The sequence below is a fragment of the Mesoplodon mirus genome (assembly GCF_964341445.2).
Source record: "Mesoplodon mirus genome assembly, chromosome: 9".
Taxonomy (NCBI): Eukaryota; Metazoa; Chordata; class Mammalia; order Artiodactyla; family Ziphiidae; genus Mesoplodon; species Mesoplodon mirus.
In genome coordinates, this window is record NC_138985.1 from 103,117,656 (window position 1) to 103,143,252 (window position 25,597).

Below are 25,597 nucleotides of genomic sequence, written 5' to 3' on the forward strand. Positions count from 1 at the left end.
CCCCCATGTTTTCTTCTAGGAGTGTTATTGTTTTAGGTCTTATATTGAAGTCTTTCATCCATTTTGAATTAATCTTTTTATGTGGTGTAAGATAGTGGTCCAGTTTCATTCTTTTGCATGTGACTGTCCAGTTTTCCTAGCATCATTTATTGAAGAGACTGTCCTTTCCCCATTGTATATTCATGGCTCCTTTGTTATAAATTAATTTACCATATATGTGTGGGTTTATTTCTGGGCTCTTTATTCTGTTGATTTATGTGTCTGTTTTTATGACAATACCATGCAGTTTTAATCACTATAGCTTTGTAATATAGTTTGAAATCAGGGAGTGTGATACCTCCAGCTTTGTTCTTCTTTCTCAGGATTGCTTTGGCTGTTTGGGGTTTCTTTGTGGGTCCATACAAATTTTAGGATTATATGTTCTATGTCTTTGAAAAATGTCTTTGGAAGTTTGGTAGGGATTGCAGTGAATCTGTAGATTGCTTTTGGTAGTATGGACATTTGAACATCATTAATTTTTCCAATCCAGGAGCATAGAATATCTTCTCATTTTCAATTTCTTTCATTAATGTCTTGTAGTTTTCAATTTCACCTCCTTCGTTAAATTTACTCCTAGATATTTTATTCTTTTTGATGCAGTTGTAAATGGGATTGTTTTCTTTATTTCTCTTTCTGATAGTTTGTTATTAGTGTATAGAAATGCCACAGATTTTTGTGTATTGATTTTGTATCCTGCAACTTTACTGAATTTATTAGTTCTGTCATGTCTTCTGTAAATCATGATAGTTTTACTTCTTCCTTTCCAATTTGGATGCCTTTCTTTTTCTTACCTAATTGCTCTAACACTTCCAATACTATGTTGAATAAAAGTGGTAAGGGTAGGCATCTTTCTTGTTCAAGATCTTAGAGGAAAGGCTTTTTACTGTTGAGTAGGATGTAAGCTATGGTCTTATCATATATGGCCTTTTATTATGTTGAGGTATGTTCCCTCTATACCCACTTTGTTGAGAGTTTTTATCATAAATCAGTGTTGACGTTTATCACATAATTTTTCTGCATCTAGTGAAATGATCATATGATTTTCATCCTTCATTTTGTTGATGTAGCATATCATACTGACTGATTTGAAGATGTTGAACCATCCTTGCATCCGTGGAATAAATCTTACTTGATTTATGGTGTCTGATCCTTTTAATGTATGGTTGAGTTTGGTTTGCTAATATTTTGTTGAGGGTTTTTGCATCTATGTTCATCAGGAATATTGGCCTTTAATTTTGTTTTCTTGTATTGTCCTAATTTTGTTTTCTTGTATTGTCCTTGTCTGGTTTTGGTATCGGGTAATGCTGGCCTCAGAAAATCAATTTGGAAGAATTCCTTCCTCTTCTGTTTTTTGGAAGAGTATGAAAAGGATTGGTATTAATTCTCCTTTGAATGTTTGGTAAAATCTACCAGTAAAACTGTCTGGTCCTGGACTTTTGTTTGTTGAGAGGTTTCTACTGATTCAGTCTCCTTACTAGTAATCAGTCTGTTCAGATTTTACCTTATTCTTTAAAATTTATGGTTTGTCTTAAAACTTACATTGTGTTTTTCCTGACCATCCATCTCCTTGGCTCCCTCACTCACTATACAGTTGCACCTGCTCTGTACTTTCGTAATACTTGATACACATCTCTGTTCTTTGAACCTACTGCCTTGTGTTGTTATTGTCTGTGTCTTTCTACCCCCCATTATACCTTGAGCTCTTTGAGGACATTTTTTATCACTAGTTCCTAATATATAATATACATCCGTTAATGACGATTCATGAAAAAAAAATGAATGAATGAATGATTAGCTTAGTATAGTCAGGATGGCTCAAGCCGTGCTGTCTTCCACAGTATGCACTAGGCACCCAGGAGACTAATACATCCTTGCTGTGCCAGTAATGGGTTACCTTACCATCACCTCTTTGCTCTGCCATTTCCCTCTAGCTCCTTCTTCTCTTGCTTAAGCAGGTGGAGAGAGCAGAAAAGGAAATCTTCAACAGATACACAACCAAGGAATGAGAGGCCAGTGTCTTTTACTGGTAGGCTGGCCCTATTCATGTGTGATTTGCCTAGAAAACCCTCACTGGTTTCAGTGTAGCGGGAACAGGAGTGAAAGTGGGACTGAGCGGGGAAGGACCACCTCTCCTTAGAAGACTTAGACACTTTCTCTAGGCCAACAACTTACAGTACCAAGGATTCTCCTCCAGTTCCTAATCTTCTGCTTACGCTGGTTCTAATGATGGCATGGTGGAAACCGAGCTGGTTCTGTGCCTGTTTAGCAAATTCTGTGGAGTTGCGTCTGGCATTTGGCAGCTCTCTTTAGAATGTGGGTACCCTTGGGCTTTAGCTACAATTCTGAGCTACCAGGAAAGTCCCTTTCAGAATCCTGGTGTATATATTTTCATATAGGAAAGCCCATCATGAAGTATAAACTCTTGAAGGCAGTGGCTCAATTGTGTGTTTTCTATATATTGCTAAATAAACTCACTGACTTATTAGAAGCTTGCTGATTATAATATGCAGTATTTGGCCATAAAGCACTGGACTAAATCCAAATCACTTTTCATCCTGATCTGTTATGAACAATATCTGGCTGTATTTTCAGATATCCAAGTGAAACATTCTGGAGTACATACCAGGACGCTGATCTTCCTTGATAGCTCTTGGCCCTCCACAGAGAGCGCAGGCTTAAATTATCTTTGCCTTGGACAAGTATAAGAGGGAGAAGAAATTCTGGCTGACCTGACTAATTGGTCCAAGAATCAGCATAATGATTACAGTCTGAAGTATGATACTATGTTTTCTTGCCAGCGGATTCGTGAGGCCTAATACATAAAAGTTAGCTTCATTTTACAGGACAGTTTATTTAAGTACTTTTACTGAGCACTCACAGAATTAATTTCTTAAATTTGGAACATCCCTTTTAGAATTTTGGTTTGATGAAACATAGGCCATGAACGTTTGCTGGTTACTTACCTGTAGAGAGTTCCAAGTTATTGTCGTCATTAATTTAACTTAAATGTGTTTAACTTCCAGGGTGAAAAGGAACAGCCTGTGTTTGCACTGACTGGCCTCCGATGGGGATCCTTCCGAGATGCTGGCGTCTCAGTTAGCAAGTAAAGGGGCACTGTATTAACGGGTGGTGATTTTAAGACACCTTCTTATTCTCTCCCTGTCTTTGCGGTTTCAATATGTAGTGATCTAGGAGTTAGTGCGGTTGAATTATGTGTGAATAGCAGAGGTAGAGGTTTAAGTTCTTACGTGCAGAGAGGCGGCGGAGAGTTCCGGTTTCCTCCACGCTAGCTTGGCGGAAGCTCAAGAGGAGCAGCGTGCATCTCTCTTTCTAGACGTTGTGCTTGAGCGTGGGTGAGGCCACACTAGCCCGGAGGGGCACTGGATGGCCTCTCCTCCCGCGGCCTCCTTAGCTGGGTACGAAGTCAGAGGCATCGCTGGGGCCACAGCCTCGTGGAGCTTTCACAACCCTGGTTGGAAGACCCCCCAGCAAGAGGTGTTCTTTCTGAAAGCCTAGCAGATCCACAGACCCCAGGCCGCCTCTTTCAGAGGAGGAAGAAAGGCAGATGCCTGGCTATGTTGGGAGATGGAAGAAACAGGCCTGTGGAGGAGGTGATTAGAGGGCCGCCGCTGGCTTTTCATGTGAACGGGCTTATTTTTGGAGAATTCATCGTGTAGAATAGGCTCCTGGCTCGGAAAGAGAGTGTGTCCTATTCTGTTGCATGGAGAGGCCGCTTGGGCAGGGCTTCCTGAGGTGGGGCTGAGCAGACGCGGCGTGAGGTGCCCTCCTCGCTGGTGGGCGTGTTAGTTTTTCTTTACCTCTTCTTGAAAACGGGCTTACAATTTTAGTATGGTTTGAGTGAATTATGATTGATCTCACACACAGCTTTTATCAAGAAACCCCTCTTTCACATTGTAGGCATTCCTGCTCATTTTCTTTGCAGAAATTTCTTTTTTTTTTTTTGATGTGGACCATTTTTAACTTTATTGAATTTTTGTTATAATATTGCTCCTGTTTTATGTTTTTTTTGGCCGTGTGGCCTGTGGGATCTTAGCTCCCCGACCAGGGATCGAACCCGCACCCCCTGCATTGGAAGGCGAAGTCTTTTAACCACTGGACTGCCAGGGAGGTGCCTACAGAAATTTCTCTCATTTGTTTCTGGTTATTCCTGCTAATGAAGTTCCTGACAGTGGACTGTCAAAAGAGAGATATCACTATGTTATATCATACACTGTGTTCTTTAATATTTCACAGCTTTTATTTGCAAGTATGCCGTGGTTATCTTGATTCCAGTTATCTTTGTGTCTGATCTGTAATCTCAAATGCCAGCAATTTACCAAGAGGAATTGCTTAGTTTCCCCTGAGAAAGTCTGATGAGAGCAAATTGCTTTCTAAATGTATTGAGCACAAGCATAGGTCAGCCCTTGAGGAATATCACACGCGGGCCCATACTCTGTTTGATTTCTGAGCAGTGAATTTTAAAATTCTGGTTGTTGTTATACCTGGACTAGGACCATGCACTGAGTCGCTCTGTGTGTCATGAGAGAAACAATCGGGATGCGAGAAACCAATTCCTAGCTGGCCTCAGGAAGACCGCAAGCGCAGTGTCAGAACTTGCTATTGATACAGATGGAGACAACTGCAGGCAGTTTAGAAATAAACTGCCTTGGATGGGATATGTTTCTGTCTGGCTAACTGGGAAAAGAAGCAAATCATTGAGTAACCTTTGAAACAAAATAACAAAAACAAAAAACTTAGATGGTCAAAGCCCTCATTAATAGCATCGCGGTACTTAACCTGGGTAATGGTTAGAGTGGTTCCGCATTGCTTGCTGGATAGCTAAACTCCTTATTTGGGCATTCAAGGCCCAACTTAATCCATCAGCACCCCTAATTACAGAGTTGTGTATCTTTGCTTTAAATAAAGCTTTTGCTCTGGCTGTTACTCTCAGCATTTCCCGTACTTTTACTACTCCTTCTGCCTAGAATGGTTTTCTTCCCTCTTTTATGTATCTAAATCCAACCCATGTTTCTAGGTCTCAGGCCCTTACTTTGTTCTTGTGTCATTCATTATGCAAGTGTGGCTGCTTCAGTGATTTTAGGCCCTTAATGATTTCTTGTGCCTTCTTGACTTTCCTTACCAATGAATAGTGATCAGTTTATACCATGTCATATAAATATGTTTATTTATTTGTTGTTTTCTATTACTTTGGGGGGCCTTATTTTCTCAAATTAGGAGCCCTCAAAGGCAGGAATTTTATATTCTTTCTATTGCTTCGTTTCCTCCATATACATAGTAAGTGCTAAATAAATACATATTGATCCAAAACAAATAGGGAGCAGTTAAGGTGGGCTGGTAGGTGACAGAGATAAGTTTTAAGAGAGAAATCTACTTTATGCCACTTTTCTAATTCCAACTAGGCATCTCTTTCTCTTCAGTAGCTTTTAGGTATTTAGCAATAAGAAGTAGACCCTCTTCATTCCCAGATTTCACATTTGCCATTTTCAAGCTGCATAACACGAGTAATGTGAAATTATGCTGATTTACAGATTTTAATTGTATGTTTGTGTGTGAGAGAGAACACGGTGTACAGAATGCAGCCATTTAGCTCATGAGTAATACATCAGCACCCAGCAACTGCATCTCATTGTGGCTTTATCACTCCCCACTCATTTGGAATGTATACTCAACTGTATTCCATGGTGGAAGGTATATATTACGGTGATACCTGTGCATTTAGAGATTCAAGGAGACTCTGATTGTATATCCCTTGTAGATTGCAAGGATCTAGCTGCTGTATAACTAATTATGTACGGTTTGACATGGTATTCAAATGCAGATTAAAAACTTACTGCAGTACTTTTTTTAATGCTAAACCACAGTCTCCAAGCCTCCAGAGCAGACACTCATGGTAAAGGTGTAATTCTAATGTATTATCTGTCATGAATGGTATCTAGCACATTGATAGTTCTTTTAATATCCTAATTACATTTTTATCTTGGTCTTTCTCAGGTACTGGTATCTTGGGCCTCTAAAAACCAAAGTAGCCCACTTTTTCAGCACTGTTAAGGTAAATACAGTTTACAATGTAGAAGCTTGACCTCTGGTATTTTGTTGTTCCTCTGTGATGTGTGTATTTGGAACTTTTATAAATTTCTTTTATTTATTTATTTATTTATTTATTAGTTTCTGCTTTGTAACAAAGTGAATCAGTTATACATATACATCTGTTCCCATATCCCCTCTCTCTTGTGTCTCCCTCCCTCCCACCCTCCCTATCCCACCCTCTAGGTGGTCACAAAGCACCGAGCTGATCTCCCTGTGCTATGTGGCTGCTTCCCACTAGCTATCTATTTTACGTTTGGTAGTGTATATATGTCCATGCCACTCTCTCACTTTGTCACAGCTTACCCTTCCCTCTCCCCATATCCTCAAGTCCATTCTCAAGTAATAAATTTCTTGCTACAGATGTATATAGCGTGCTCTAACACTAAAACGGGGCATATTTACTTATATACAAATGCAGAAAGCATTCCTGTTGTGATTCCTCTCATCTACCAACTTATCCTCTCCATTACCAAGCCCATATTTAATTTCATTTTAGTATTTTACTTCCCTTTGTCTATTCATTCACTCACTCTAACCAGACAAACTTTGAACACAGTAACCTGTATCTCATTAACTATTTGCAAGTGTGCCTATATTAGCATCTGGAAATGAATTGAAGTTTTGTATCTAATCATATAGGCTTGTGTATAATATAGGAGGTTTCAAACTATGCTTTGTGCTTCAAACTATGCTTTTTCAAACTAGCCAGATGTGGGTAGTGGTTGCTGTATTGGACAGCACAGGTATAGAGACAGTTGTCATCATCAGAGAAAGTTCTACCAGGCCATGCTGCTGTAGACTAGGCAATGAAAAATACTGGCATAGAGAAAAGCTCAACAATGTATATTAATGAAAATGCTAATAGAAAAGTCATACTTAATCTGTGTACTATATACTGTGTTCAGCTTTTACGCAAATCAAGGTAGTATATTTATAATTCGACCAATCTGAAAATTGGCAGGTGAAGTTTGAATGTAGTGAAAAGTTTGGTTTTAATGTTAACATTCAGAGTATCGAGTGTTTTTCGAATTACAAAATAATATATGTCCATTGCAAAATGTTTGGAAAACATAGCTCCCATTACCTTCTAAATAAATTCCAGATGGATAACAAAACCATTAAAGTACTAGGGGTAACCAGTCTACATGATTATTAAAATGAACTTGGGGCGCCAAGGACTTTCTATACCTAAGGCAAATTGTGTGAGTAAAATGCATTACTGCTGTTGCTTGAGGGGATAATTACATTGGTGGAGTAGGGATTGCATTCAGGAAGAAATAGAGTAACTACATATTTAAGTTGTAGAATCTGGGAGCATGCAAACTGTTTCCATCATTTCTTCAGCAAACAATTACTGCATACCTGTTGTGTGGCAAGTCCTGCTATATATTTGGAATGCAAAGTCAAATAAGACAGGTTTCCTGCCCTCCAGAAGTATTCAAGTGCTGGGGGTGAGGTCCAAGTAAATCAGCAGTTTGGCAAGTGCTAAGAGAGAAATATGGAGAGAATAAGATGGAAGCAGAGAGGAGGGGCATTTACCTCTGACTGAAGGTTGGTAAAGTCAGCCCAGGGAAGGTGACACTTTTGCCAGATTTTGAAATACATACAGTACTAGATAAATGGCATTCTGCCAGATTTTGAAATACATACAGGACTAGATAAATGGCATTCCAAGTGGAGCGGTGAGGATGAGTGAAGTCACAGTGGTGTAACACAGTCTTTAATTATGGCCAATGCAGTAGCATGGCGGGAAGGGGACTTTGAGGGTTGGGTCAGGACCGCTTATGGCAGGTTTTGGTGTGGGATCTGACATTTATCACTAAAGCACGACAGGGTTATTGAGTCTTAAGCAGGGGAGTGGCAAGAGCAGATTTTCACTCTAGAAAAATTGTTTGGCAACAGTGTGGACCAGAGGTTGGACGTGGGTAGTTAAAGGCAAAGGCATCAGGTAGAAGATTGTTAACATCATCCAGTTGAGAGGTGATAAGGTGGTTACAGTGAGTATTGACCACAGAGGATGGATTAAAGAGGTACAGCCCTCAAAAACTGGAAAGAGCGTGTAGTCTTCCCAGATTTCTGGTTTGAGGGACTAGAGTTTGGTAGCTAGAGTTTTCCCTTAATGCTGATAATATTAGAGTAGAATCAAGTTTGTGAAGAAAGATGAAATTTTCAGTTTGGCACATACTGAGTTTAACATACCGGTGGTGCAGACAAGTGGCGATACAGTCGTGACTTCGGTCTGGAATTCAGAGAGATCTGGGCTAAAAAAAATAGGTGTAAATGTCATAAGTGTATGAGTGGCATTGAGCTATGGATTTAATGAAGTTACTATAGAGAATAGATGGCCAGGAATAGCTTTCAGTTAAAGAGCCAGAGACGATGCCTGGGAACCGCTAAGACAGACTCCAGGAGGAAGTACCAACATAGAAGCCGATGGAAGAGAGAATTTCAAGAAGAGAATGAGATTTCAAGAAGCAACGGCAGAGTCTAAATAGAGGCAGGAAAGTGAGGTTCGGTAGCCTGTGGGTGGAAGAGCTGAAGGTTCGGCAGCCTGTGGGTGGAAGAGCTGTAGCTGCACTGAAGAAAGTTCAGGGGTAAATGGGAGCAAAATGTAGAGGCAGCAGAGCCACTCCCTCAAGGACCTCGACTCTGAAAAGAAGGACATAAAAAGACAAAAGCTAATGAGAAACATGGGGCCACTGGAGTGTTCTGTTTTTTTTTAATTGGAGAGATATCTGTCTTTATTTCCTGAAGCAGAGGGAAAAAGAATGGGAGGAGAAGAGAGAAAGGACACAAAAAGCATGACTGGCTCAGCTAGTTCCATGAGCACGTGGAAGGGAGTGGGATCCAAAGTCCTGGACTAGCCTTGGATGGGGGAGGGATGCCTTTTTCCTTGAGACAGGAGAGAAATAAAGAAGAGGTACAGATGAAGACATATTTATAAACAGGTAAGGCGGTTCTCACTGATGTCTTGACATTCTCACTGAAGTGCAGGAAGCAAGTGATCTTTTGAAAGCGAGGTGGTGATGGCGGTGGTGGTGGCGGTGATGGTGATGGTGACGTTGATGGTAGTATGGGGAGTTTTGAAGAAAGATGAAAATAGGTTTAGAAGGATTATCAAGTGGCATGGACAACCTTAGACCAAGAATTTGTTGACATGGATATGCTCGTTTGGGTGATTGTTTTCCCCGTGTCAGTACTCAGCAGGAGTGTTTTATTTCCCCTTCTAATAATATTGAAACACAATGTAGAAGTACAGACAGACACCTAGTGACAGATCGATCAAGAATAGGGGCTTTTCAGGGCAAACATTATGGAAGAAAGAAGACACAAGGGCCAAAAGCAATGGGAAAAGAGAGTGATGTAAAGTAACCCACTGTTCATCTGGTTGGCCTGAGGACAAATGGCGTGGTCAGGGGCTGAGATTCTCAGTGCGACTGAGAGCTTGGTGTGGTTAGGGTCTCCACGGGCCCCCAAATCACACCCCTCTCTTCCTCCTCTGACTAACCAAATGTAGGAACAAAGCAGATGGAAATTAACATACCAGCTTTATAAATGTCAGCAGGAGTGAAGGACACAGCTTGGATACGTGGTCACAATCTGATTTCCTAATACTCCAAATTGAATTTATCCACTTAAAACATCTCCTTCGGGGCAGAGACTGCTAAGTAAGCTCACTGCGTGAGGAAGCAGTGGATGCGTGAGTCCCCAGGACGGCCACTTGCAGAGTGAGAAGAGAAGGGGTTGGATCTTTCTGGACTTGGGAAGGAGTAAGAGATGGAGTGAGAGAAGCTGGAATTGTTACTCTTTTGTAATTCACCCCACGGAAACTTGAGAACAAGGGAGTAGTTCACCCTAAGAGCCATTGGGCACAAAAGAATCAACCAGAAGAATATGGGAAGTGATTAGATGATAGGATATCAGGGCTTTAGATTTCTAAGATGGAGTAGTTCCGGGTACGGGTACCGATAAGGACCGGGACGTGGCCATGGAAATCGGTGGCTGTGGTAGATTAGAGGTGACATCAAGGGCTGAGAGGCTAGGGTGTTGTTTTCATCATCCCTGGGGACACTGATGGGACCCAGGATGGCACTGGACTCGGTGCCAGGAAGAAGACAAATCTGGAGTTGGGAATGATGGCCTTTGAAGCAGGAATGAGAGGCCTTGGCCTGGATTTCGAGGCTGGACTAAATCAGTCTGGTCTCTGAGTGGAATATGATAACAGAAGTGAAGAAGGTATGTGATACAACTGGATTTCATGTTTGTCTCACCATCTCTAAGTCAAAGTACCGGTTGACACTATGCTTGTACATACTGAGGTTTTCCTGGACAAGTATAAGCAGTGGTTGGTTGCCGGTCCACGTTGATCTCCTCTCTGCTCTGTGTTGGAGAGCAGTGGAGGCCGCAGTCACTGGGTTCCTATAGGCCTTCAATAGGAAAAGAAAGCTTGAGGACTCCACACTCCAAATTAGAGATAATTTCATCCCACGAGAGGAGATTACTAGTTAGCTTTCAAGCAGATATGGGTGGAATACTATCCTTTGTAGAGAGAAACCCCAAGAGTTTGGAATCGTGTTGCATGATAAAGGTTTTTGTCTCTTCACATTGAAAGGAGTGGCCTCAGACTCATCAAGCCTCTCTCTCATACACGGGACCTACAGAGCGACCTCCCAGTGGTGCAGAAGAGACCCCTCCACGGCCCTCTTTGTACAGGAGGATATTACGGAGGCTCGCATCCTACTGGGTACAGTCGCAAGACGGTGAGCAGCATGGGGACTGACGACTGGAAAGCCCTGGTCAGCTCAGGCCTGCCTGAAGCGGACCCCACCTCAGGGTTCGACTCTTCTAGAGCGGGGGAAGCCTTTCCAGCATCACTGAACTCCCCTCTGTGTGCACAGTGCAGGCCCCAAACGGCAGCAGCAGTGTCCCATGAATGGGAACAGCCTGTGTCACTTGTGACTCCCAGGGACTCCCTTTCTGTCACCAACCTTTATGTTATTGTGGCTACTTTTATAGGGATGTCTCAGGCATAGAGATTCCATTTTGAGCCTGGCCCTTTGACCTGTGTATCAAAAGTATGAGATAAAGAAAACTAAGTGGGGTGGGGGGGTGGGTCAGCAGACGGGCTTGGGAGGCCATCTGAACCACGAGTAGCTGGCCGTGGTGGTGGTGCTGAGATGTTCATGGGAGACGTTGACCTGTATCGAATGCATTCACACAGCCCCCCAAGAGGTGAGCCCAGAGGTCTGGAAAGAAGTGCAGCTGTCCACCCTTGAACTGTCCATCACGACCCGGAACAGTCAGCTTGACCTGGCAGTAAGTGTGCTTTTTTTTTTTTTTTTTAAAGTAGAAAAGCATTTGGGAAAAAGTGACAAAGGCTACGTGCTCTTCCACTAACTTGGTATTTTTATTTTTACCCTGTGGGGATAGAGAGTGGAAGGGTCAGGAACAGGAGGATGTGGGGTGCCTTTGAGGAATAATAGCAATGAGAAGAAGCAGCGAGTGAAGTGCCTAAAAGCTTAAGGGGCTCTGATCAAGTGTCTGTTGCCAAGGCTTCTGCCTGAGAGAACTGAGGGCAAAAGGCCTTTAGAAGTGGAGTTAGCCTAATCCCATTTGTCACAGAAATAAAAATTTGTGGAACTTTACTTGAGTAAATATCCATTATTTTTGTGACTATATTAAATATGTAGATTTAGGTCTCCAGGAGAGAAAACTATATGTACATCTACATTTATAGAGATCTATATATGTATACACACAAACATCTCTGTTTTACATATTGAGTCCAATCTATTGACATGCACTGACCAGTATGGTAGCCACTAGTCACATGTAGCTGCTTAAATTTAAATTAATACAAATAAAATTTAAAACTTATTACTTGTACCACATGAGAAGTGCTCAATAGCCATATGTGGCTAGTAGCTACCATATTAAAAAGCGCAAATATAAAATATTTCCATAGTGCAAAAAGCTCTCCTGGATAGTGCTGATATAGATAATACGCTAAAATTTTTTTGAAATAAAGCAGAGGTTAGCAAACTGGTCTGCCACCTATTTTACTATAGCCTGCAAGCTGAGAATTGATTTTACATTTTTAAATGGTTGGAATAAAGTCAAAAGGAGGATTATATTTTGTGATAGGTAAAAGTATACCAAATTCAAGTTTCAACATCCACAAGTAAAGTTTTATTGGAACATAGCCATATTCATCCATATCCATGTTTGTGGCAGTGGCAGAGCTGAGTTGTTATGACAGAGACTGAATGGCCCAAAAGCCTAAAACATTTACGATCTGGCCATTCACAGTAAGGGTTTACTGACCCCTGGTCTAGAGACAACTTTAGTAGTTTATGTTAATGAGAATGCCAGTAGGAAAGCTATCCTTAACCGTGGACTAATATTATGTTCAGCTTTTATGTGAATCAAAGTAGTATGTTCACAACTAACCTGGTCAGTCTGAAAACTGGCACATGGAGTTGAACATATGAATGTAGTAAGATGAATGAGGGGGACAAGTGTAGTGAGAAGTTTGATTCCAATATTAATATTCAGAGTATTGGATTGCTTTTTAATTATAAAGGTAATGCATGTCCATTGTATAACATTTGGATCACATAGCTCTTTTCACCTTCTAAACTGATTCTGGTTGGATTAAAAGGTTAAATGTGAGAAAATAAAACTATTAAAAACACTAGAGGGCTTCCCTGGTGGTGCAGTGGTTGAGAGTCCGCCTGCCGATGCAGGGGACACGGGTTCGTGCCCCAGTCCGGGAAGATCCCACATGCCGCGGAGCACCTGGGCCCGTGAGCCATGGCCGCTGAGCCTGTGCGTCCGGAGCCTGTGCTCCGCAACGGGAGAGGCCACAACACTGAGAGGCCCGCGTACCGCATTAAAAACAAAAAAACAAAAAAACAAAACACTAGAGTGAAATCTTAAGTGATTATCAATATAAACTTGGGAGGACAAGGCCTTTTCAAGACTGGCATCTAACCAAAAATCATATTGATGCATTTGTCTACTTCTAATAAAAAAGAAACTATAAACAAAAATTTTAATGACGTTCATTTTTAGATTTCCTTTATAATTTATCAACCTTTAAAAAAATTTGTTTAATGACAAATTGGGAAAAATATTAGGATGTGATATACCAGGAGTTAATAGCTTTCCTTTATACTTAACTGTTAGGATAATCAATAAGAAATGGGCAAAGCAGGGGGCATAATTAGAAATTCACAAAGGAAATAAACATGAAAAAAATCGCTTATATTTACTACATGATAAGCACTGTCCTAAGAACTTTACACAGTGTCAGCTCATGTAATCCTCATAACTACACTATCAGGTAGATATAACTTCTGTCTGAATTTCATAGGTAAAGAAACAGAAAAAGTGCTCAGTATCAAAGAATACAAATTAAAATATTAAATATTGAATTGCCATCGATTAAAAAGCATGCTAGTGTTTGTTCACTGTTGGTGTGGATAGAGAAATGGGCTGTCAGGTTTTCTTGAGGGAAAGAGAAATCGGAACACTTTCTCCAAGGCATTTTGGCAGTATATATTAAGCATCTGAAATGTAAGCATACCCTTGGCCCTATTAAGCATATTTCTAGAAATTTATCCTTCAGAAATAATCAGATGATACATAACGTAGAGAGTCTGAAAATGTTGGTGAAAGTGAATGCATTAAGGTTAAAAAAAATACTGTTAAAAAGAGGAATCTTAAAGATAAGATTTCTAATTATACATTTCCTTTATACTCAATCTCTGATGATATGTACTTCCAGTGTTTTGTTCATGTTCTTTAACCTTGTTCTTTGCTCTGATGACTGAATACCAATGAATGGATTGCGTTCAGTGAGTATGTATGTGATTGTGGCTCGAGATTAGCCTCATTCAGAGTGCCAAGAGCTTTTTATCTTTGTGCCAATTATAAAAGTGTATGATCCTGTGCTGCTTATCACTAGCAGCAGCACATTCATTTTTTTTCTCTCCTCTTTGTAAAAATAAAAGCAAATGCAATAAAATATTCAGACAATGAAGCTGCCATGTAATAGCTAAAAATGTTCATTTATCATTAAAAAAAAAAAGGTCCATTCAGAGTCTGAAAGAGGCCTGAGGGGTGTGGAATGCTTGAAAATTAGGATCTCTTGTAGAGCTATGTTCACTGTATTTATAATAGCAAAATATGTGAAACAAACTAATCAGGCCACTGATGAGAAATACATTTTGGTACATGTATTTAAAATGTTCTCTATTTATTGACATGGAAAGATGTTCATTGTATATTGTTAAATGAAAAACCAGGTTAACATGATTTGCAGCAAATGATTCCATATTTATTTAAAAAAGAGGTACTCCCATCTATAATTAAGTTTTGTGAATGATGGAGGTAAGGCTCCAGTTTTATATTCTTTCCATATAGAAAGCCAGTTGTCCAAGCACCATTTATTGAAATGTCCTTCCCCCCCACACCCCACTGATCTGCAGTAAACCTCTGCCATACGTCAAGTATCTGTATACATGGAGATGTTTCTAGTCTGTTCTTTTGCTCTATTTTTCTATATTTGTAGCAATACTGTTTCTCTTTATTATTATAGTTTTATAGTAAGTCCCTCTATGTTTTTCTTCTTAAAGAGTCTCTTGGCTGTTCTTGGCTCTTCGACTTCTATAAATCCTTTAGAATGTTTATTAAGTTCCACATAAAAATCTGTTATAATATTGATCAGCATTACGTTGAACCTGTAGATCAATTTGAGGAGAAATGACATTTCTACAATATTGACTCTTCTATTGTATGCATATGGTGTATCTTCATTTATTTAGGTTTTTAATGTCTTTCAATGAAGTTTTATAGTTTTCTCTATAAGATTTTGTCTTGCTGGGTAGATTCCTAGTTATCTTAATTTTTGATACTGTTGTAAACAGCATCTCTTAAATTGTTATTTTTAACTGATTTAGTTGATGGACAGTAACGATTTTTTATATTGATGCGGCGTCAGCAACCTAACAATCTTATTAAGTTTATGGATTCCTTTAGATTTTCTATAGATTCAGTCATATCAGCTGCAAATAGTGCAGTTGATATGATTTTTTCCTTTCAAATACTTAACCTTCTTCTAATCTTTTGTCTTATCGCCTAGGCTAGGGCCTCAGTACAGTGCTGAACAGAAGCAGTGATGGCAGGCGTCCCTGTCTCATTCCTGATTGAGACAAAGGCTTCACTGCTTCATTCTTGAGTTTGATGGGGTTTTTTATAGATACCCTTTATCAAATTAAGGAAGTCCTCTTCCACCCCCATCCTAGTTTGCTCAGAGTTTTTATCATGAGTGGATCTTTAATTTTATCAAGGACCTTTCCAGCCACTACGGAGATAAGGCTTTTTCTCACTGAATCTGTCATTGTAGCACAACACATTGGTTTTCTCACGTGCACTCTTAACAAAAGTCAAATCCTTGACTTGCACGTATATCTACTTATCCCCTTCCATGTCTAAGATACCTTTCGGTCTTGGCATGTCCCAAACGGAGCTCCTGGTCTGCCCTTCCACCCCCGAAACCTGCCTTCTCCTCCGTCTTCCTGCAGCGCAGTCGGTTGTAATTCCACCCTTTTCATTGTTCAGGCCAAACATCTGGCTCCTCTTTCTCGTCGCATCAAATCTCAGAGGATGTCCTGGCGGCTTCACCTTCTAAATATTGCCAGCGCGTCTCACAGCGTCCGCTGCCAGCCGATCCAAGCCACTATGGTCTTTTAGCCCGATTATCACAATATGTTCCTAAGGGGTCTCCCCGCTCTTTTCCCTTTTCTTCTCCTTTAAACACAGTAGCCAGAGAGATCTTAATTTGAAAAAAGCCAAATCATATTTCTCTGCTTAGAACCTTCCAGTGGCTCCGCACTTCACTCAGCCTAACAGCCAACTTCCTCGTGGGGGTGCACAAGGCCCTACTGCTGCGGTGCCTGAACCCTCTGATTCCATCTCCTCGTCCCCTTTTCTCACTCTGCTCCAGCCATACTGGCCTCCTCGCTGTTCTTTCCCACGTCAGGCCTGCTCCCACCTAAGGCCCCTGCCCTGGCAGTGCCCTTCGTGTGGCCTGCGCTTCCCTAGACCAGTGGTTCTCAAAGTGTGGGCCTTGGGTCAGCAGCAGTAGCATCGCTTGGGACCTTGTTAGAAATGAAGATTCTTGGGGCTCACTCGACCTACTGAACCATAAGCTCTGACCTGTGTTTTAACAGGCCCTCCAGGTGATGTTTGCCAGAGTTTGCCCTGGATTTCCGCAATGCCCTCACCTCCTTCAGGTGTCTGCTTAGAGGTTACCTTGTCAGTGAGGCCTACCTGGACCCCTCTTTAAAAACGCCACCAATCGTGCTTGCTTCGGTAGCACGTATACTGAAAGTGCCACCAATACCACCTTTTATCTCATTTTTATAACATACTCTAATAATACTTCTAATATACATACACAGTCCACAGTTTACTAGTTTTATACGGATATACTCTAACATACTTCTAATATACATGAAGTTTCTTATTTTATTATGGTTGTGTTTTGTTTATCCCTTCCACTCTCTCTGGTAGAATGTAAGTTCTTTGTAGGCAGAAAGTTTTGTTTCTTTCATTAATTGACACAACCCTAGCACTTAGAAGAGTTCATGGTACATAGGTGACAAGAAGTCGTTGAACACAAGGTGACCCTGGAGCAGAGGTATCCCTCTGTGTTCTGTAATTCCTAGTTGGGATGTCAAGTTGCGCTTTGGTAGTGCCCTTTAATCTTAGGCACAGGCTGTCAGCTCTCAGAGGCCTGGGGGTGATCCTGGGGCTACAGATTTTGAAGCTGTCCAAAAATAAACAAACCTCTATTTGAGGCAGACACAGAAGTGTTGGGATTGAGTTACAGAGGGTCAGGTTTGTACTCCTAGCCACCAACTGGTGGTAAATTGTGGGGAGACGGGGGGAGGGTGGGGAGTGGCACAGGAACCAAGTCTGTTTTTGTAGCCACTTCCTTGTAGCTCAGTTCTTCCAGAACATTCTGTGGTTGGGAATGTAGAGTTTTAAAAACATTGCCATGGCATAAAAGGATTGCTGCTCTTCAACTCTGGTCAAATACCAAGTTTGCATGTAGAGCATTTAAAAAAACAGATACCTGGGGGCTCTCCACATCAAGAAGCTGATCCAGCCAGTGCGGCGTGATGATGACGTACAGTGAGGGTGGAGACTTGCTGGGAGAGAGGGGCTGAAAGTTTGGCCTGCCAGGGAGGGGACCCTAGAGACTATAACAGCTATGATTAGTGAGTGACAGAACTTGACAACCCTCCAAACCTGAGTTTTTACCTAGCTTATGTATGTAGTAAAAAAACAAGCAAGCAATAGAGGTGAATTTTATGGTATGTAAATACCACTTCAATAAAGGTCTTAATGTAAAAAGAAAAAAAAGGACTGAGGATATATTCAGGATAAAGTCTTTGAAAGTAAAGTCCCCTCCATAGTACACAGCTCCAACCGCGACCCTCTAAGGCTAAAGGAGGGCAACAGGCTGCATTAGCCAAAATTGAGAGCATTCATTTTAGTTTTCCTAACCTTTTTAGAGCAAAGAAGACTTTATGAACATCTGCATGGAACCCAACACGGTCAGCAAAGGAGACTTCATAACTATAGGGTAAGTGGACGGGGGTTTGTAGGCAGTGAGGCTTTAAGTAGTTTGTATTCTCAGACTTCACCAATCTGAGTGCCCATGCACTCCAAGACAGAGGTCCAACCGAGGACTTGTCTGGTTTGGGAACCATAGCATCCTTTTTTCATTTGAGTTGGCATGTGTAGTGTACCTCTCCTACTTTGGCCTTCCCCATTCATTTCGGGAAGATCAGAGTATGGGAGGTGTCTTTGTCTTTCGACTGAAATGACAGGATTCAGTGTAGCGTGGTATCATGCCCAGAATTTTGGCTTCAGGGTCAGAACTACTGGGTACAAATCTTGATTTTGCCACTCACTGGCCTTATGACTTGGACAAATCCATTACCTTCTCTGAATCCTCTTCCCTGTGTATAGAATGGTGTGATATAATCACCTCTATCAGGATTGTTTTTGAGTCTCATACAAGGGACTGTGTGGGAAAACTCTTTTTCAGTGTGAAGCACTCCACAGCATCAGTTACCATTCATGTCAGCCCACCTTGCCCTCTTCCCAGGGCATTGGTGAAAAGGTATTGAGTACCTTGGACATTTTCCAGGCTTTTTTCCCTTTTCCACTACAAAACACACTTCCAAGTCCTGTCTGATTTATTAAGCCCTACCTCTGCCAGAATTTTGTTGGTTAAGAACGCTCTCAGCCCTCTGCCAGCCTTCAAAGCATCTGAGGCGGCTGTGAGTTACCATGCCAACTGGGAAGCGTCTCAGCTTTTTATGAGCTGTCTCAGAGCTCCCTCTGGCGCCCACCTAAGGATTAGACATTTCTGCTGCAGCAGCCGGGTCTCCGTGGCTACTTCATTCTCCGCACCAGCACCGGCAGTACAATGGCTTTCACCAGTTTGTGTTATTCTTGCCTTTGGTACCAATTCTTCAGTTGCTGAATAGCTGCTTCTGCAGCCTTTGATTTACTTAACTGTAGTAAAAGGAAGAAGGGAAAACTCTTTCTTCTCCTAGGAAGGGTCCAGAAGCCACACAGTGTCTTAATTGAACGTCTGGCCAGTGGGACCAGCTGTATGTGAATCTCCTTCATAACACTGACCTCCAAAAATAGGAAGAAAAACCGGTGATACTGCTTAAATCAGACGAAGTCATTATGTTCTGCATTCTTGCTGTCATCTTCAGCAGCAGAAATAACATGGCTTCCTTTTGGTCTCTACAGGAAGTGAAATCAAGTAATGTCTGTTTCCTCTGGGTATCTGATAAGAACATTGTAAAGCTGCTTTAGAAAGTGGATGAAGTTTCATAGATGAAAGAATGGACTAATTTTCTGAGATTAGCTTTTACCCCTTTTCCACTGACCCTGACTGACTGGCTGAAGGGTATATACACGAGGGGGGGAGTGTGTGTGTGTGTGTGTGTATGTGTGCATGTGCGCGCACACGTGCGTGTGTGGACAGGCTGATAATTTTACTCTAAAGCCATGTAGTCAAAGTAAAGATGCACTATGCTAAGTAGACTGTTTATATCAATATGGAGAATCATTCAAGAACTACTAAGATTGGTTGTTCATATAATAACTAGTTTAAATTAGAATAAAAAATTTTCTCCTTTAATAGACTCACAAGAAGTACCAAATATCAAAAGTTTAGTATTTTTCTAAAGAATTTCTTCATTTCATTCCAATTTTTAAATTTGAGATTTTTAAATAGCCCAAGAATTAGGTATACATGGAACTATTTAAAAATAAAAAACAATTCAAAGAAAAAACAGTCTTAACTTCAAGCACAGTTCTCTGCAATAAATAAACCTCAATCTAGAACGTATCTCAACATTAAGCAACAATCACTGGGGGAAAAATTATTCACAGAACCCCATGGTTCAAGAGATTATGAGTTCATCTATTTCATCTCATCAAAAGACAGGCAGAACTTGCTATGTTCTTGCAGTCGAATGCAGTTGCCAGCACTGGTTTCCAAGCTTGCTTTTTCCTGTACCAACAGAAGTAAAAAGGTGAGAGACCCCAAGGTGCGTGCTGACGGCACCGAGTGTCTTCAGGCCAGCCGCTGCACTTTGCTTCTTCCTGAGGTGAGCGGGGGTGAGCTGTCCCAGAGCTTGTGGTTCTTTCCTGGTCTGTCTTCCTTCCTGTTTTCTTCCCCCTCCTTCCTATTAACAGACCCTTTTTTAGGTACCTTGTACGTGCTGAGCACTGTGCCAGGCTCTGGGTTACATTAAGGGAGACCTGAAAAGATGACAGAAGCCCCTTCTGAGTCACGGGTTTAGAGTTGGGCTCCTGAAGACTTCAGGTGTTGTCAAGCCAAGGTTCTGTATAGTGATCCTTAGGTCTCCTGAGCTTTTATTTTTCTGAATGTAAATTATGCAGATAGCTACTATACCCACAAAGTTCTCCAGTTAGCAAATGTTAATAGTGGATTATGGCTTCACTTTTTTAAAAAAATTTATTTATTTTTGGCTGCGTTGGGTCTTCGTTGCTGCACAAGGGCTTTCTCTAATTGCAGCGAGCGGGGGCTCCTCTTCGTTGTGGTGCACGGGCTTCTCACTGCAGTGGCTTCTCTTGTTGCGGAGCATGGGCTCTAGGCGCAGGGGCTTCAGTAGTTGTGGCACGTGGGCTCAGTAGTTGTGGCTCATGGGTTCTAGAGCACAGGCTCAGTAGCTGTGGCACACGGTCTTAGTTGCTCCGTGGCATGTGGCATCTTCCCGGACCAGGGCTTGAACCCCTGTCCCCTGCATTGGCAGGAAGATTCTTAACTACTGCGCCACCACGAAGTCCTAGCTTCACATTTTTTAAAAAGGATCTGGAAGCAGTTTTCAGGATGGCAGTAAATTTTTCTGTACTGGGAAATGCCAAGCTTAGTAGAATAACCTATAAGTGGAAAAAAACTTACAAAAAGGTAAGTGTCCCCACAGTGGCTGGCACCATAGTTTCAACACAGCAAATGTTGAATTAAATGCATGAGTTACAGAAGGGTTTTTATAGAATCTGTAATATTAATGATGCTATACCTTAGGTATAAAGCTAAGCGAGTCCTAAAGAACCATGAGAATCATCAAGTGGCTGTAATGGCTTTCCTCAGAGAATTGGCTGTTTCTCGCTTTTCATTTGAGAAAGATTAGGGCTGAGAAGGACATACATGTTATGTTCTATGAATTCCTTAAAGATGTGACAGGACCCTGTCTTACAGTAAGCACCTGAAAATGATAACCTTGTTTCACAAATCCCAAAATACTCTGGAAGGAGAGAGAGGCCACTGAAACCTTTTTCATGGTGGTAGAATAGGGCTATTTCCAGAACCAGCCCCGCATCTGACACAGGCACCGAAATACTCTTTTCAAAGAACATTAGACCAGGTCCTCAGAGAGGAGGCTCTTTTCCCTAACAACCTGCTCCGGTGCTGCAGTGATGATGAATTCCAGCCAGCGTGGGCATGAGCTGTTGTGAATATTCTCTTCTCCACAGGGAACAGGGGGCTCCTTCAGCATTGATAGCGAGGAATACGAGGCGATGCCCGTGGAGGTGAAACTGCTCCCCAGGAAACTACAGTTCTTCTGTGACCCTCGGAAGAGGGAGCAGCTGCTGCAAAGCACGGCCCAGTGAGCGGGCTGCAAGTGGGCGCCAAAGACTGCACTTTAGGCTACCCTGGGACCAAAAAGGAACCAAGGCCTCCCCGTGCCTGCAGCGCTGTCAGAGGACCCCAAGGGCCTGTTCATGGCAAGTACCCTCCACCCTCCTCTCTAGTGCTTCCCAGCTTTGCAGCCAGCTTCCCAGCAGCGCATGCTTTGACTCTGCTGTGACAGTCCATCCCTTCTAAATACTGCTTTTCCTCAGGCTAGTTCCAGGAAATCCCCACCCTCAATGGATGGAGATGGGTTAGACCTTGTTAGCTCCCCTGAGTGGGAAGCAGGATCCTGGGCTGAGTGGCTCTTCCTGTCCTGCTGGGCTCTGTGGCTGCCCTGGGAAGTCTAGGGAAGCGCCTGCCTTCCGCTGCCTCGTCCCGTTCCCCAGGCTCCTCCATGGGTGCTGCTACTTTGTGAGCTCCAATTCGTAGCGTCTTTCAGTTCTCTCCTTAATCCAAAACATACCTGAGGTGTTTCCCTCTTCAGCCATGGCTGAAATACTGTAAAACACTAGTTTTTTCCCCTGAAGTAGTGCTTCTTAAATGTTGGTTTGCATGAGAACCACCTGGGGTGCATGTTGAAAACTGACTTACTTGGGGCCCAACCCAAATCTAGTAACTCAGTCTGGGGCTGGAGCCCCGGAATCTGCATTTTTAAAAAGGTGTCCACCTTCCCCAGGTGGTTCTACCACAAGAGGTGTCCCCCAAACTGAACAGGACACAGTCTTGTAAAGCAGCAATCCACTCACTATTCTGCTTATGTACTTCCTAAAAGTATTTTGAAAAATCATGTATCCCCTCAGTTTTAAGTTGACAGCTAAAATTTTTCATGGAAGTTAGTTGCCAAAGTATGGACTTTCTGGTGTCATGTAAATATTGATATTTTAAAATAAAACTGTTACATTACTGTCTTAAACATATTCACTGTAATTGAAATACATAACAATTTAACAGTCATCCTCCATTTACAAAAATAAGTTTTTTGTCATTGAAAATGTCGATTATCCTTGTATGTGTATCTCCAAACCACTTTCAGCAAATGGTATGATGATGTTTTTATGCTTGAAATTTTCTTTCCATTGGACCTATCTTCTTGCCACCAAAAAATGTAAGTGGAAGTAACTTTTTTTAGTTCTTCGTTAACTCAGTACATAATAAATGTTATAAATTATTGAAATACAATTGATATTATAAATTTTTGATAATTAAAAATCAACATTTTATTAGAATGCTCTTTATCCTAGAGTTCATTTATCAAAAAGCAGTTTTTGTGTTGTTTATTTAAGTTTTTTATTAATTTTTATTTTGTATTGGAGTATAGTTAATGTTGTTTCAGGTGTACAGCGAAGTGATCCAGTTATACATATACATGTATCTAGTCTTTTTCAGATTCTTTTCCCATTAGTTTATTACAGAGTACTGAGCAGAGCTTCCTATGCTATACAAGCAGGTCCTTGTTGGTTATCTATTTTAAATATAGCAGTGTGTACATGTCAATCCCAAACTCCCAATCTTTCCCCCTAGTAACCGTAAGTTCCTTCTCTTTGTCTCTGTTTTGTAAATAAGTTCATTTGTATCTTTTTTTTTTTAGATTCTGCATATAAGTGCCATCACATGATATGTCTTTCTCTGTCTGACTTATATCACTTAGTATGATAATCTCCAGGTCCACCCATGTTTCTGCAAATGGCATTATTTCATTCATTCCATTGTACATATGTACCACATCTTCTTTATCCATTCCTCTGTCAATGTACATTTAGGTTGCTTTCATGTCTTGGCTACCGTAAACAGCACTTCAGTGAACACTGGGGTGCATGTATCCTTTCAAACCATGTTTTTCTCCAGATATATGCCCAGGAGTGGGATTGCTGGATCATGTGGTACTTTATTTTTAGTTTCTTAAGGACCCTCCATACTGCTCTCCATAGTGGCTGTACCAATTCACATTCCCACCAACAGTGCAAGAGGGTTCCCTTTTCTCCACACCCTCTCCAGCATTTATTGTCTGCAGATTTTTTAATGATGGCCATTCTGACTGGTGTGAAGTGATACCTCATTGTAGTTTTGATTTGCATTTCTCTAATAATCAGTGATGTTAAGCATCTTTTCATGTGTCTGTATGTCTTCTTTGGAGAAATGTCTATTTAGGTCCTCTGCCCATTTTTTGATTGGGTTGTTTTTTTTGATATTGAGTCACATGAGCTGTTTGGAGATTAATCCCTTATCAGTCACATCGTTTGCAGATATTTTCTCCCATTCTGTGGGTTGTCTTTTCATTTTGTTTATGTCTTTCCTTTCTCTCTTGTTCTCTTGTGATTTCATGACTTTTAGTGTTGTTTGGATTCCTTTTTCCTTTCTGTGTGTGTTATCTATTGTAGATTTTTGGTTTGCAGTTACCATGAGGTTTTGATAAAACAATCTTGTTTATATATAGACTGCTATAAATTGCTGGTCTTTTAATTTCAAATGTATTTCCAATATCCTGCATTTGTGCTGTCTTCTTACAGTTGCTGGGTATGTTTGCCTTTACTGGTGAGCTTTTCCATTCATAATTTTGTTTCTAGTTGTGGCCTTTTCTGCCTAGGAGTTCCTTTAGCATTTGTTGCAAAGCTGATTTGGTGGTGCTGAATTCTCTTAGCTTTTGCTTGTCTGTAAAGCTTTTGATTTCTCCATCAAATCTGAATGAGAGCCTTGTGGGGTAGAGTGTTCTTGGTTGTAGGTTCTTCCCTTTCATCACTTTAAATACATCGTGCCACTCCCTTCTGGCCTACAGAGTTTCTGCTGAGAAACCAGCTGATAACCTTTTGGGAATTCCCTTGTACATTTTACGTTGCTTTTTCCTTGTCTTCAATTTTTGCCAATTTGCTATGTGTCTCAGCATGTTCCTCCTTGGGTTTATCCTGCCTGGGACTCTGTGCTTCCTGGACTTGGGTTACTGTTTCCTTTCCCATACTAGGGAAGTTTTCAGCTATTATCTCTTCAAATATTATCTTAGGTTCTCTCTCTCTCTGCTCCTTCTGGGATCCTTATAATGTGAATATTGGTGTGTTTATTAACGTTGTCCCAGAGGTCTCCTGGATTTTCCTCTTTTCATACTTTTCTCTTTGTTTTGTTCCATGGCAGTGATTTCCACCATTCTGTCTTCCAGTTCACTTATTTGTTCTTCTGCCTCATTTATTCTATTGATTCCTTCTAGTGTATTTTTCATTTCAGTTATTGTATTCATCTCTATTTGTTCTTTTAATCTTTTAGCTCTTTGTTAAACATTTCTTGTACCTTCTTGATCTGTGCCTCCATTCTTTTCTGAGATCTTTACTATCATTACTCTGAATTCTTCAGGTGGATTGCCTATCTCTTAGTTGTTTTTCTGGGGTTTTATCTTGTTCCTTCATCTGGGACATATTCCTCTGCCATCTCATTTTACCTAACTTTGTGATTGCGGCTTCCATTCTGCAGGCTGCAGAGTTGTAGTTCTTGCTTGTGCGGTCTGCCCCCTGGTGGCTGAGGCTGTGTAAGAGGCTTGTGCAGGCTTCCTGGTGGAAGGGACTGGTGCCTGCCCACTCGTGGGTGGAGCTGGGTCTTGTCCCTCTGGTGGGCAAGCCTGTGTCAGGGGTTGTGTTTATTGGGCAGCTGTGTTCTCAGCAGGACTTTAAGTAGCCTACCTGCTGATGGGTGGGGCTGCGTTCCCACCCTGTTGGTTGTTTGGCCTGAGGTATCCTAGCACTGGCTGTTGGGTGGGGCGAGGTCTTGTTGAGAAAATGATGGCCTCCAAGACGGCTCATGCCAATCAATACTCTCCAGAACTACTGCCGCCAGTGTCCTTGTCCCCACAGTGAGCCACAGCTGCCTCCCGCCTCTGCAGGAGACCCTCCAATACTAGCAGGTAAGTTACAAGGTTTCCGCTTTTTCCCTGGATCCTGGTGCACGTGAGACCCTGTGTGTGCCCTTCCAAGAGTGGAGTTTCTGTTTCCTCCAGTCCTGTGGAATTCCTGCAATCAAACCTCACTGGCCTTCAAAGCCAGCTTCTCTGGGAGCTCCTCCTCCTGTTGCCAGACCCCCAGGCTGGGGAGCCTGACATGGGGCTCAGAACTTTCACTCCTGTGGGAGAACTTCTGTGGTATAATTATTTTCCAGTTTGTGGGTTGCCCACCTGGCATGTACGGGGTTTGATTTTATCACAATTGCACCCCT

At 41.6% G+C, this 25,597-nt stretch overlaps 1 protein-coding gene across 4 annotated transcripts in view; it reads left to right on the plus strand.

Moving 5' to 3' along the window:
* AGK (acylglycerol kinase) overlaps window positions 1-22,133 on the plus strand; it is an 85,295-nt gene extending 63,162 nt beyond the window's left edge. For all 4 annotated transcript variants that reach the window (XM_082633071.1, XM_082633072.1, XM_082633073.1 and 1 more), the window contains 7 exons: window positions 3,063-3,142; window positions 6,052-6,109; window positions 10,760-10,907; window positions 11,369-11,463; window positions 17,733-17,803; window positions 19,772-19,856; window positions 21,247-22,133. In XM_082633071.1, coding sequence (XP_082489197.1) covers window positions 3,063-3,142; window positions 6,052-6,109; window positions 10,760-10,907; window positions 11,369-11,463; window positions 17,733-17,803; window positions 19,772-19,856; window positions 21,247-21,384 — 675 coding nt within the window. In that variant the 3' untranslated portion in view covers window positions 21,385-22,133. The remainder of the gene's footprint in view (window positions 1-3,062; window positions 3,143-6,051; window positions 6,110-10,759; window positions 10,908-11,368; window positions 11,464-17,732; window positions 17,804-19,771; window positions 19,857-21,246) is intronic.
* Window positions 22,134-25,597: the final 3,464 nt, after the last annotated feature.